General features: G+C 44.7%; 1 protein-coding gene across 3 annotated transcripts in view; it reads left to right on the top strand.

Moving 5' to 3' along the window:
* Positions 1-3: 3 nt before the first annotated feature.
* The window catches only part of AIDA (axin interactor, dorsalization associated), a 29,422-nt gene continuing 15,705 nt past the window's right edge, over positions 4-13,720 (top strand). For all 3 annotated transcript variants that reach the window (XM_063391089.1, XM_063391090.1, XM_063391088.1), the window contains exons 1-4: positions 4-261; positions 3,808-3,877; positions 10,391-10,444; positions 12,413-12,467. In XM_063391089.1, coding sequence (XP_063247159.1) covers positions 152-261; positions 3,808-3,877; positions 10,391-10,444; positions 12,413-12,467 — 289 coding nt within the window. In that variant the 5' untranslated portion in view covers positions 4-151. The remainder of the gene's footprint in view (positions 262-3,807; positions 3,878-10,390; positions 10,445-12,412; positions 12,468-13,720) is intronic.

Genomic DNA, 13,720 nt, shown 5'->3' with positions numbered 1-13,720 from the left:
GGCGGTGCGGGCGGGAGGCGCCGCCGCGCTCGGGTGTCCCGGGGCCGGGCCGGGCTGGGCTGTGCCGGGCGGGGCGGTGCCGGCGGGAGCGGCTGTCCGGCGCGGTGGGTGCCCCGGCGCGGGGTGAGCATGGTGCCCTAGCGCTGGGGCTATGTCGGAGGCGGCCCGCAGCCTCCTGCAGCGCTGGGGCGCCAGCTTCAGGAAGGGCACCGACTTCGACTCCTGGGGGCAGCTGGTGGAGGCGATCGACGAGTACCAGATGTGAGTGCGGGCCCGGCACGGCCCCGGAGCCCCGGGCGAGGCGCCGGGGTGAGGGAGCGGCCCGGGCGGGGCAGGGCAGGGCAGGGCAGGGGGGCCCCAGCGGGCCCAGGCCGCGGCCCCCTCACCCCGGGGGCCCCGCGGGTCCGGCCCTTCCCGAAGGCGCGGGGCCAGGGCCGGGGCTCCCCTCGGGGGGAGCCGGCCGTCCTGCTCCCTAGGAAGGGCGGCAGCCGCCGGCTTGGAGCTTGGAGCGACCCCCTCCGGTGGAAGGTGTGCCCCTGCCCACGGCAGTGGATGGAACAAGGCGGTCTTTAGTGTCCCTTCCAGCCCAAACCAAGTTGTGATTTTGTGCGCCTGGGCTGGCGTGATGGTTGGTCGGTGGAGCCCCCGAGGATGCCCCATCCCATCACCCTGTTGTCCTGGCACCACGCTTGTGGGAACGGAGCGACCTGGCAAATGGGCTGGCTAAGCATCAGCCTCAAGCAAAAACCCCACCAACCAACACATCAGAATGAAAAGGGGTCCATCACACGCTTGTGTGTTGTGTCTCTGATGGTACCAGGGTGGGAGAGTGGAGAACCTGGCCACGCCAGTCAGCTTGGCTGGCCCAGGGTGAGACTGCACCATCCATGATCCTTTGGCTGCAGAGGAGTATCGGCTGCAGGGCACTGATGATGGACTCCTGGGAAACACACCCGGTACCTTTAGTCAGATGTTCTTCCCTACTGTTCCAAAGTTATTTCTTTGAGACTGGAATATTTCAGGCCAGGCTTCTCTTAGTGAATTTTCTGGAAGTTGTCAAGAGGGTTTGCACTTGTTCACCAAAGGAAAGTCTGCTGAAGAGATGCTCCCTGGGGGGATCTTTCAGCACTGTTCAGGACTGGTCAGATTGGGTTGTAACCTCATCAGCTGCAGTTCAGTTGTCATTGGGAATCACAGGTCTGCTGGCCATGCACTGTGTGGTCAGGAGAGGCTGTAATCTCATCATTTCATTCACTCACCAGGAAGGATGATGCAAGTTCAGTGATTTGCAGTTTGCTGATGGCCTTTAGAGTAGGGCAGGCTGTTACTCTACAAACCTTGGCAGAGAGATGAAAAGAAGTTCTCTTACAGATCTGTATCTTGGCAGAAAAAAAGAATCATCAAAAGTAAAAGAAGATATTTTTACTAACTGCCTTTATGTGGATGTCTACAAGGAGTTAGTAGAATCGTAATGCTTTAAACTGTCTCAGCAGTCTGAGCAGTGAGTTTCATATAATGATGTTTCTTTGGAGTTAAAAGTCTTTGGGCTCTCCTTCTGAGCTCTCTTCATTGAGAAGTGAGGTCACTAGACATTTGCAGACAGCCCAGTTTGAGAATTGCAGTGCAGCTTTTGTTGCCTTCCTCACTCTATTGCTTGTGTCGGACAAGAGCTGAGGTGGTCTCCACGCTCTGGCTCTGGGGACAGTGTAGTGTCCTTGTAAGGCAGCTCCTCTTGGGTGGAAGCTGCTCTTATCAGTGAGTTTCTACTAAATACTTGTCGGTAGATGGGCTCTGTGGTCTGAGGGCTGAGTAGAGAGAGGAGATATGGCATTACAGGGAGATATTATTTCCTAGGGAGCTGCAAAACCTTTTCTGTGTGTGTATCTTCTTTGTTCTGTATCTTTAGCAGGTAAATTAATAACAGTATCAAGCTGTAGGATAGAAGTTGCAAACAAGCAGCACAGGGCAAGATACCGAGCTGTAGTTCTGGAGGGACATTGATTGCAGGATGGCTTGAGGGTGTTGCCTTCTCAGAGGCACCCTGAGAGGGGATGAGCAGGAGTGGTGCTGCTCCTGTCCAGGTGCTGTGAACGCCAGCACTGTCTGTGCTGATCCACACAAGCATCCTGGAGAGAAGCTGCGTACACTGAGCTTGCTGATGCAGAGAAAGCTTGGATTTGGGAAAAAAATCTAAGTCCTGATGACTGCTGATGTAAAACACAATTATGAACCCCCTGTGTCCATCTGCTCAGGTCTTCTTGTTAGCCCTGGAAGTACAGGAGGCTTGGTACAAAGACTGGCCCTCAGTCATTCAGGTGATATTCGTGCAGGAACCCTTTGAGCTGTCAGCAGTGGCTTCCCTGTTAAATGTCCCCATCTGTGGGACTTGGTCTCGTCCAACTTTGAATGAGCTTCAAGGGGAATGCCAGATGCATTTATTTGGATTAGGATGGATATTTTTTGTATTAGTGACAAATGGAAAGAGGGTTGTGTTAGTGATGCTTGCAGAAATATCAATGCTGTGATGCTGCCTGTTGTGGGTGGCATACTGCTGCTATGGTGATCTGTTTTCTTAAATCATTTCTTTAAAATGCCCTTTCTCTGTGTCCTGTGTATCATCAGGCAGGGCTGTAGGCAAGGAGTGTACTTTTGGGTTCAAGCATGTTTATGCTTTGTGTCTTTTCTCAGCCCCAATCTTTCTCCATTTTTGAAGGGGGACAACACCAAGTTGTGCAGTTACCTCATCCTGTTTGCTTGTTTTCCCTGGTGAGAGTTAAAAGCTACAGTGGTCTCAGTCAGTCTGAGCATTTTTTGAGAACTTATTTTGAGGAAAAGCAAAGAAATTGAGTTCTGATTTTTGTTCCTGCCACAGACTTTGGCAACAATCTGTTCTGCTGGATGTGTCTTGGTGTATATATTTTATAAACCTCTCCTAAAGCTGAGCCAATGCCCACAGCAGTGGACAGAAGCAGAGTTCCTTTCACAGTGCAAACTTCTGAGGTTCCAGGAGGAAGCCTATTGTGATGTCCCTGGGTTTCCCCTCAACCATGTTCTCGCTCTCCTTCTGCTTGTAAAAAAATTATTTACAGGGAATGGCAACAATTGCCCAGAGGTTTTGCTTGTTTAATGTTCTCCTTCCTCCCGGGACGGAAACTAACTCTTCCCATAGCTTCCCTCCAGCTTCCTTTCGCTTTCTCGAGCTGTTTGCTTACTGTTACTTTCCAAACCCCTTGGTGCTCCTGCCTCGGTGATGACAAGGGGTGGGGTTTGTGCTGCGCCTGTGATGCTGACAGGCACAAATGTGAGCGGACCCACCCCGCAGCCCGGGCCAAGCCGCCCTGTGCCTGCTCCCAGTGCCGGGAGAGCGAGCGTGTGCCACGGCCCCGCTGCCCCCAGCCAGCCCCGGCACCTCACCTGCCTCAGGCGTGTGGGGCTCCACCTCAGTGGGTCTGCACAGGGGCTGGGGTTTGGGGTTATAAAAGAAACGGATTGTGAGAGGAGGAGAGTCCGTGCTTGTAAAAGGGGCTGTTGGCTACAAGGACCCTCTTACCTCTTCTCCCTTTGTGATGCTTTAGTCTCTCCTGCCTGGTGTGGTAGCATGCTTTGTCCACCTTGTGGGTTTTTTCTTAAATATGAACTACCACTTCGTTTCAAAAGACAAAAACAAACCAAAAACACAACAGCAAAACCAACCCAAACATCTTCGGAGCAGCAGTCTGTGAGCCTTTTGGCTGACACATTTTCTGGAGCTGGGGTGTGTGTGTTTGTGTTGTGTTGCCACTCTACAATTTTCTTTTCCCCGTCCAGATTAGCAAGGCACCTCCAGAAAGAGGCACAGTCTCAGCACAACAACTCGGAATTCACAGAAGATCAAAAGGTGAGTACTGCTGTTTGCTCATGCAAGGAGCTTGACTCATAGAGGTTGATGTGTGTTATGTTTTTTTATCTTGCAGGCCAGAGCCTTGTGAGACCTTTTTTTCCTCCCTCAATATACGCAAACAGAACAGAGCCCAGCGTGGCTAAAACGATTGCTGTCATTAAATGTGAGGGATGCTCTGCTGTGCTCTTGAATGTCAGGCATGCTGGCCAGAGTCCTTCATAACCTGGCTGTTTCTTTTTTTTTGGAGTAATGTTTAATAACTTGCTTATTCAACATTAGCACAATTTATGTCGTGAGTTCTGAATACAAAACATCTTGAACTGCAAACACTGAGGGTGTGTGAGGGGGATGAAAGCTTAACATGTAACACCTGATGGGGAAGGGTCCTGGCAGAATACTCCCGAGCAGCCTCTTAGAATGTTATTTGTTTATATTCTTTCAAAATATTGAAATTACTTTACTCCTCCCTCTCTTCCCTCAGTTCAAAAGGCTGTTTCTTGTCTTAGCAACATCCTACTGCAGTTCTGTGATGGGATTTAAGTGGACTCATGCACTCAAGCATTTACTGCAAAATAAAATCTTTTGAGCTATGAGGCCCTACTAAATTTCCTTGTCTTCTAGGAAGGCATATTTTTCTTAGGAATAAAAAGCAAGAGATGTATATTTCCAGATTTCCATGTCATAAGATCACTTGTTTGAGCAATGCTGTTACCTGAAAATTGACATTTGCTAGCTCAGAATCTCACCAATGCTAATAGGATGATACAGTAATGGGAGCTTGGGAATGTAAGTCCTGAAAACAGGTGCTGGCTAGAGAAATTCAAGATGAACTTGATGTGTGTAAAGAAGCTCAAAGAAACACATCTTTGCATAGACTCTGTGAGAAGTTTGTAGCTGTTTCCTCAACGTGTAACAATATGAAGAACAAAGACCTGCTCTTCCATGTTCTGCTTACCTTCTGCAGAGATGATAAAGCTCATGATTGTCTTAAACAGAGCCATAATTTTGGAGAAGGATTTGGTCCACCTTTCCTGAACTGTAAGCCATGAGAGCCTTGTTAATGTTGGACAGCTGTTTATTCCTTGAATGCTTCTGCTCTCCCTCCCTTGCTGGTAGCTTTCTCCATCATTCTCAGCTAGAGTCATCTTTACTGCGTGTTTCCCCTCGGTGGAGACTCTTGAAAATGTAGTTACTTCATGAAGGCGAAGCTGTTAATCTCGCTTCTGGAGACATCATCTCCTGTGAGTATGGGAACCAGAACCACACAGGGCTTTGCCTCCAGATGTTCCCTGAGTCTTATGAAAAGGACCTTGGACCAGATTGTGGAAGTGAATGAGGTCAGCCATGAGGGGAGCCTAGGGGGCTCAGGAAGTGGAGATAACTGACCTCAGATGTTTCATGCACAAGTCCTGTCATGTCTTAAGGCAACAGTCTTCTGAAAAGAGAAAAGTGATGGGTGGTGGGTTTACATCCTAGCAGAGTGATACCCATTTCTAAAGCTGATATAATTTATAAAAGAGGATAGCATTTTTATCACATCCTGTTTTTTGCAGATCATTAAGTGGCTGATACACTGAATCTTTGAGTCTGGTTATCAAATAGCAGTGCCTGTTTTATTAGCCACATGCACAAACCAACTCCCCAACATTTTGTTGAAAGAACACTTTATCTCCTCTGCTGTGAGGAATGCTAGTCACAAAAAAAAATATGTGACTAGAGTCTTGCTATTGCTTTGAAAAAAGCACTTTAAACTCTGCACAGCACAATCTCTGATGTAAAGCTCCTTGCTGTGCTGGTCTTCCCTATTTCTGCAGGAGCTCAGCCAGTATATCATCTAGTGATTATGACTAATTATTATCATCACTAATATCATGCACATGGCATGTGGCTGGAGGGTTTGGCGTATGCTGGGTTTGCAAGCAGTTTGATTGCAAACCCAGCAATCAAGAAATGTATCTTCTTTTCCACTGCCCTTCCAAAAATCAGCTATAAATCAGGAACTTTGGCTCAACTGTTCTGCCAGTGCACCCACCAGCATGCTCTTTCCTCCTGGTTACCAAAACTCTCTTTCCCTAATATCTTGACTTTCTGAGACTCTGTATGTTGCATAAGAGCCCCCTATTTTTTTCCTTTTTTTTTTTAAACTGTGGAAGAGTCTGTAACCTTCAGGGTTTGCTTATCTGATGTCACTGGCCAAGGCTACGTGCAGAATTTCATAGATTGAAAGGCTATGAAGCTAATTTTGATTTCCACTTGCTTGACCTGCCCTCATTGCAGTTTTGTGTAGATGTTCAGTCAGCTGTTTTCCAAAGAGCCATACATACTGCTGAGAATTGTTGTGAGGCTGTCATTTCTTACTTGACCTCACCTGTGGGGAAGGTGGATTTCAGCAGTGATTCCTCTGTACCAAGGGGATGCTACTTTCTTTGCAGCTGCAGGGAAAGGATGAGACCAGGTTCAAATCCTCATCCCTATCTGTCTGTATGAACTTTTAGCACATTTGGGTTTATTTCTTACATCACAGGTGGTGTTACAGTGCAGATATGGCCACACAAAGATTGACGGTGTGTTACTTGCTAATGTAATCATACAATCTGTTAATCTAAGAGCACTGGACAGATACCACCAGTTTCTTTCCTGTGAGCCAGCTATCATTTATCTTCTAATACATGTATTCTTTATGGTAAGAATTCAGGCTTTTAAATAGTTCTATCTCCCATTTTTCTTCTAAAGAATCGGTTTTGAAACACTGTCTTCTACTTGCCTTGACAGAGCAGACTCTAGATTTTGTTGTTCACTCTTGTATTTTCACATTCTGGTGAGTTGTCATCTTATAACTATTGCTGGACATAATTCTGGCGTTTTAGTCCTTAGGGAAGGCACTGTCTTGACTTGGGTAATTGGCAGTGCTGGAATCTTCATTAGCGATTGTGAACTTTATTGAAGAATTTCTCTGCAGATCCTGTAAACAGCAAATCATTGTGTTTAGTCTCCCTTCAACAGCTATGAAGAGGCAGTGCAACAGTTTTATCTCCTAGAGGCAGCATGTGTGGAATACTAAGAGATACAATTGAATTTACCTCAGTCTTAACATTTTGAATACCACTGTTCATTGTTTTACCTCCATTCTCTAAAAATCCCATCTTCATTCATGACCAGCCACTGTGTTTTGTGATAGGAATTGTTCCAGTTAGGTTTGGCCCTGCCTGTCAGCTTGCCTCCAGCTAGAGTTACTCTCACCCAGTTCTCTGTGCAATAAATGTGACCTTTAAAGCCCTCTTCCAACCACAGTTGTTGCTTCTCGTGTAACTGTTTTTGTGCTAGGCTCGGTTCTCATCGGTGTTAGAAACTCCTGCTTTTGAAGCAATGATAACTTGCTGTAATACGAGCTCTGTTGAACAGTCTTAGCATGATTCATTAGACTACTGGTCTTCTAACAGCCTAAACTCTGGTTAAAGCCAAGCTCTGCTCTGGCTCTGTGTTTGTGAGCACAGTCATTACTCACACGACTGCTCGGAAGAAACCTTGACTACGAGAGCAACTGACTTTCCCCCATTCTAATCACGAGTTTACATAGAACTGAATCTAAACTATTTTAAATAGCAAAGTTAATTATGGCTTCAGTCTTTCTAATGAGGTGCAGAATGTTTTCCCTGCTGCAGAAAGGAGCCTTTGCATGGGATAGTTGCAGCTGAAAATGATAGCAGTGTTTAGCTGCATTTTTAACTTTTGGGTTGGGTGTGGTCCCTTAAAAAAATAGTTATGAATAATGCCTGCTGGGAGCTTGCCATATTTCAATAGATTCCATATAAAACCTATTCTTTACTATTTTAAGACTCCCAAACTCTCTTCAGTTAATCTGTTTCTAGAGCCATTATTGCCCCTTCAGCCCCCAGGAGCAGAGGATACACATTTTGCATTGCTCTTTGTTCTGTGAGGAGGTTCTGGTTTGGGCAGTTTTCAGAACACACAGTTAGGAATCTGCAGGATAGGGAATAGTGGAGTTGTTGAATTTACTGGTGAACTGGCAAAGGAGAGAGGGGCTGAGCAGTGCTTCTGAGACCTCATTTACGGTGTGGGCTTAAAGAGAGACCAGGAGGGGCAGAGCCAGGTGAAAATCTGTTCACACGTTCAGGTTCTGTGGTGGGGCATGGAGACTGTGTGCTGGTACCCTGCAAACTCACAGCTCTCTTTCTGTTGTGCAAGTGGAGGAGTTCTGATCTCCTGGGCATGCTCTTTGCTCAGCAGTCAACACCCAAACCATTGGAACAGCTGGACTTTTGCAAATGCTGGAGCTGTAGTCAAACCTCAGAGATTCCCCTCCCTTCCCTAGGGAACCTGTGCATTCCTTTCTTTTACCCATTATTTCACACCTTCCTCTTTAAAAATCTACCTTTGCAAATATATTTTTCCAGCTGTTCACAAATAATAAAAAGGAATTCCTTTTGTTATACTGCAGCTGATTAGATGGATGTAGTGTGTTCTCATTCTAGGGACTGAGAATCTGCGTCTGCAGTACTCCTTGGTGTCCTCCCACCCAGCCTGGCAGTACGTGTAAATAAATCCACAACACCCACGGGTGCAGCGTGGGCCTCAAAGTGAACTCAGGACTCTGTGTGCTCTTTTCTATTTCCAAATACCTGTGTTTTTTCAAGCTGTGCTGGAGATCCAGTCATGGGTCTCTGTTGTATAGCAGAATTTATTTTGGGGAGAAGGGAGTTTGTTGACTGAACAATGTGTCCTGTGTTAGTAGGCATCACTCGTTGCTTTCTGGGAAGGTGCTCAGAAGAACTAAAGTTTTTGAAAAGCCTCCATACGATGGACAATAATAGAAATTAGGAAGAGTCTGGCCTAGTGCCATGTTCTAACAATGTCAAGGGAAGATGCCAGCTGGGGAGAAATGACTTCAAAATCTTTGATGAGCCTGTGGTGGCAGCTGAAAATCAGATATCTGAGGCTTTTGCACACTCCAGCTGTTGGCTCTGCCTTTGAGGTATTGATGTGTGATCTACTTATGATTCAGCTCCTGAACTCTTTCAACTTTTGGTGTGGCCTAAGGTGAACTGAACTGCAGTCACTTAGTTTTTATCCCAGCCTGTTGAAATTGGTGGGGGCCTAGGTGATGATTAAGAAGGATTTGTGACACCCTTTTGCAGGAGAGCCAGAGGAGGTGATGGGGGGAGGTACCTTTGAAAGCATGTCTAGTTTTTATCTGCTGTTACCAACCTCTTGGAGTCCAAAAAATATAACCCTCTGGATTTGACTGACACTGCATAGTTTGCTAGGTGCCCATTCTCTTGAAGTTCTTTGATGCTAGAGTTGTGTTCTAGGAAATCTTTTCCTCCCCTTGCATCCAGCTTGTGGAGGAGCTGTTTTTATACTGCCTGATATAAAAGGAGGGAATGAGTTACAGGTGCGTATTTCAACTTTAGTCTTCCTTCAGGGGGGAAATTTAATTTGAAAGTAAACCACTTTTCTTTGCAGCTTCATTGTTGCTGGTTTTCTTGCCCTATAAATGTTCCACAGAGTACTTTGAGTTTATATCTGGCCCTTATTTCTGCAGATTATCTGAGTTTTTCTTCACAGAAAGGTTTTAGTCAATGAGCAAACCTGTGATGGTCAGAAAAAATACATTGGGCAGTTGTGTCCTTTTGATGTCACTAAGGGAAGTCTTAACTCCTCCTTTCAGCTGGCTGTAGCACAAACAAATGTGACTTGCTGGAGCATCTTACTTTGTGAGATATAAAAGCTTAAAACTGTCTTCAAAGCAAGGCTGCTTGCAATGGGCTATTCTGAAGCCCTTCCCTCTCCTCTACATTTTTAAATGAAAATGAGAAATTCCTTCACAGTTCTGCTCACAGATATTTTAGATTGCTGACAAGTTCAAATTCAGGCATACATTCCATGATTCACTCAGAGTTTAAATCTCTTAAAATCACAAAAATAGGGAGTTAGAAAAACAATCCACCTTTAGATTTCCTCTCCCACCAAAACCCACAGGAGTGGGCTGTGTTGTTTTAGGGCTGAGATACTGGGCTGCTGTAATGTCTAATGTGGGTGGACTTGGTCTGCTGAGGTTGGAGCCTGGTAGAGGAGCTGTAGGCCTGGCTCTGAAAGGGCAAATCAGCACAAACCACTCAGGTTCTCAGGGGGTAATACACTGCTTGGCCTGGATTTATTTTTTTTTTCAGTGCCCTATCACCTGAGAGCAGAGTGAGTTTATAAACAGTTTATGATGTGCTAGGCATTATTCCAGTTTCTGCAGAGTGAATGACCCCCATCTGTGTTGTTGGGCTGTGGGAGGGGAGTTAAGTGGCAGATGTCTTTCATCTATTGTGCTTTCAGCAAATCCTGCTTGTCTATAAAAAACACTTCTGATGCTGAATGGGCTGGTACTGAACAATAGACCTGAAATCTTTGCAAAAGAAAGCAACTGTTTGTGTTTGCATTCTTTTAAAGTGTCAATCTGGACAAATACAGTTTCAGCACTAATTTTTTTTTCCCTTTCAGAAAACCATAGCTAAAATTGCAACATGTTTGGAACTGAGGAGTGCAGCTTTACAGGTATAGCTCTTTTTCCTGACTTCATACTTTAGCAGCAGGTAACTGTAGAGCTTTTTAAAACTCATCTATTGCCTTCAGAAATACGCTAACATCTGAAAATGGAGGGAACACTTGGAATTTCCAGATTGTCATTGTAATGGCCCAGGTGTCTGCCTTAAAAAAGACTGCAAGTGCTTATATGAGCAGCTATTAGTGCTACTACAGGAATTTAGCTCCACGTTTTGTGTCTTTGGTTCTTTGCCTCATTTTCAACCTTCAGAACTGTTTTGTTTCTCTTCCTAACCTGCAAGCTTAAAAATATCACCAGAATGACCCTTAGACTTATTCAGCTGCTTCACAAATCATAATAGACCACAAAGAAAATGTGTGTGTAGAATAAAAATTACTTTTTAGCAGTCATGAAAACTGGCAGTGCTCTAGGAAAATGTGGGAAAACCATAATTTGTAGACTACTTTTTGGGCTTTTTTCTGGACTGAAAGTAGATGTCATGGGAGTGGATATCATTTTTTCTCAGCACATGCTTATCCCCAAAACAAAAAGCAAGTGAGAGAAATTTCCAAAAGGCCATGGATGGGGAAGGGATGAATCAAAGCTTGGGTTACGGGATTACCTCTTTGCCAAGAAAGAGTGATGACAGGCAAATTTTGCATCAAGTTACTCCCAGCAGCACTACCAAGTACTTAATGTTGCTGGCCAAGGCGCTGCCTTCAATTGTCTGAAAAGCTCAGATACAGCACGCTGGACTCCTGAGCTGGGGGCTGACCAGTCCAAGGCTGTGTAGAGTTTGAGGAATTACTTGGTTACCTCTAATTATCATTCTATTTTGGTCTAACCTGGGGTGTTTGAAGAGTGTTGTGTTTGCTCGGAGTCGCTGTGACTGACAAGGGCCTGCATGTTCCACTGTGGAACAGCTGTGCGGGTCAGGTCACATCTGGGAGCAGCAGCAGAAGCTGCAGCCGTGTCATAACCTGCCAAGCTGGAGAGATGATGTTATGCAAGAACAGCCTTCCTTGCTGTTGATTCCCCAGCAGTAAGTCAAGGATTTTATAACCTTTTGAGAGGGTACACGAACTTCTCACCCACTTCACTTTGGGGAGGTTATGGCTTCTTAGCAGAGGTTAAAGCAGTTAGTGAGTGTGTTCATCTTTTCCCACTCTCCTAACACTAAGGGTGTAGCTGCTTTAGTGTCCTTAAACAGTCTTGCAGAAAGTCCCTATTCACTCTTGGACAAAATCAAGAAAAAACCTCACTGGACCTTAAATGTTGAAAACAATGGGCAGTTTTAAGGCATGCCAAGAGTGCAATGACATAATAGGTAAGACCTGACCATCCACTCAGAAGAGAATGTCCAGTGTCAATCTTCTTATTTCCACTTCTTTTTATGCCAGCTCTGCCACTTATCTCAGAATAAACTAATCTTACCAAATTGGCGATGAGCTACCTCAGAATAAAAACTTAAGAACTTCTCTGTTGAGTTAGTAAGTCAGATAGGCTTACTGAGAACTGTACATGTATGTGCTACAGACAGAGGAGGAAACCATCATCAGAGCTGGAGAAATGAAAGATGGGAATTCCTCTTCTATTTTCAGTGAGTTCTTGGCTGAGTTTTGTCAAGCTCATCCTGTGTACTGTAATTTCTGCCAGTGTCACAATGTTGGGCATGTCTTGAAATGTGAATGTTCCTGTGTCCAGTAAGAAAGAATTTACAACTGGTTGTTTTAAAAATATTGATCTTGCATTAGAGCTTGGAATATTGCATAAATTTGTTCTTAATAAGTGAGAAGTAATGTAGCCTCTGCCTCACCTGTGAACCTGCCTTTTCTTGGGGAGATGGAGCTTTGTAGTAACTTGGTGTGCTTGAACAAAGGAAGTGCCTTGCACACTTATTCTGAGATAAGGTAGCTCTGTGTGAGAGGAAGGTGCATCTGAAGATCTGACCCTTTGTTTGTGTCTTTGTCCTGTCCTAGTCCACCCAGTCGCAGGATGAGTTCAAGCTCGAGGATCTGAAGAAGTTGGAACCAAGTAAGTGATGTCTTTGTATTTTGAGTGCCATTTATCATGACAGGGGAAAACATGACAGCAGCAGGAATACTGACTAACCACACTGCAGTTCAACAGTGATGCTGGGTTTAGGGCCTTATTCCAAGTGTCTGTTTCCACACAGACAAAACTTGATATGTATTAAGGAATGTAACATGAGTAATTTAAAAATACAGTCACCAAAATGTTTCAGATAATATATTCATCTTCATTTTCAAATGAGCAATTTGGGTGCTGCTAATTTGCGCAAAATAATATTTTAAGCTATCAGTAGTACATTTTATAATTTACCTGTACATTTCTTATTTGAACTGTATTTCAACACTTTGTGGTCTTCCTTCTTGCAGCATGACATTTATTTTTTCTTCTGAAAATATTTAACTTGTGCTCATGGTAGCCAATCACCTATCACCTCCCACTGTAATGCCACCAGACCAACGAAGTTGAGAGTCAAAGTGAGGATGTGAGTCAGTCTTTGAAGGGTTTTGTGTGATGTTGTTTTTTCCCAACTGATCCTGGGTCAGGTCTTGGTATGTCAGTCCAGAAATAACTTTTTCATATAGGAAGTATCTATTTATCTGCTTCATTTTCCTTCCTGTAACACTGGCTGCTTTGTTCTCAAAGCATCCTTATGATCAGAGCTTCCACATTTAAGCAATATTATCCTGAATGTTAATGTTTCTCAGGGATGAGAAATGCAATTCTCAGGGAACAGGAAACGTGGAAGAGCTTCTTTCATGCTGACTGAAATTGGTTTTATTTTGCTTATGACACAATTGTAACATTAAATGGCATGTTGGGGATAAATATGATGGGCAGGCAAGTGTTTCTCCTTCAAGAGTAGGCTGAACTTCTCTGCAGAGGATCCTACAGGGGAGCTTGTTAAGAAGTGGAGCATGGAGCTAAGCTTCCTAATAGCTCTACCAAAACACAGAGTCCAAATGCTTTTAAACTGTTCCCTGAAAGTGCTAAGTGCAGGTGTGTAACAAAACTGCTGGGTCTTATGGGTGAAGACCATAATTCAGGAAAGGGTTTAACTTTTAGTGTTGGAATGTTCAGTCTTCCTCACTCTACATGTTGCATGTCTGGCCTCTGAATCCTCTGACTTGGGACTTTTCCTGTATAGATACTGCTGCTTTTTGTTTACAAAGTATTTAAAATGTTGTAATCATTGAATGACTGTGGATTTTAGACTACATTGTGCAAATGCCCTGTGAGTGACTGAATGATGGAAG

This window comes from Prinia subflava, chromosome 2, assembly GCF_021018805.1.
Source record: "Prinia subflava isolate CZ2003 ecotype Zambia chromosome 2, Cam_Psub_1.2, whole genome shotgun sequence".
Lineage (NCBI taxonomy): Eukaryota > Metazoa > Chordata > Aves > Passeriformes > Cisticolidae > Prinia > Prinia subflava.
Note: the sequence above shows the minus strand (reverse complement) of the source record. Positions and strands in the feature narration are given on the sequence as shown.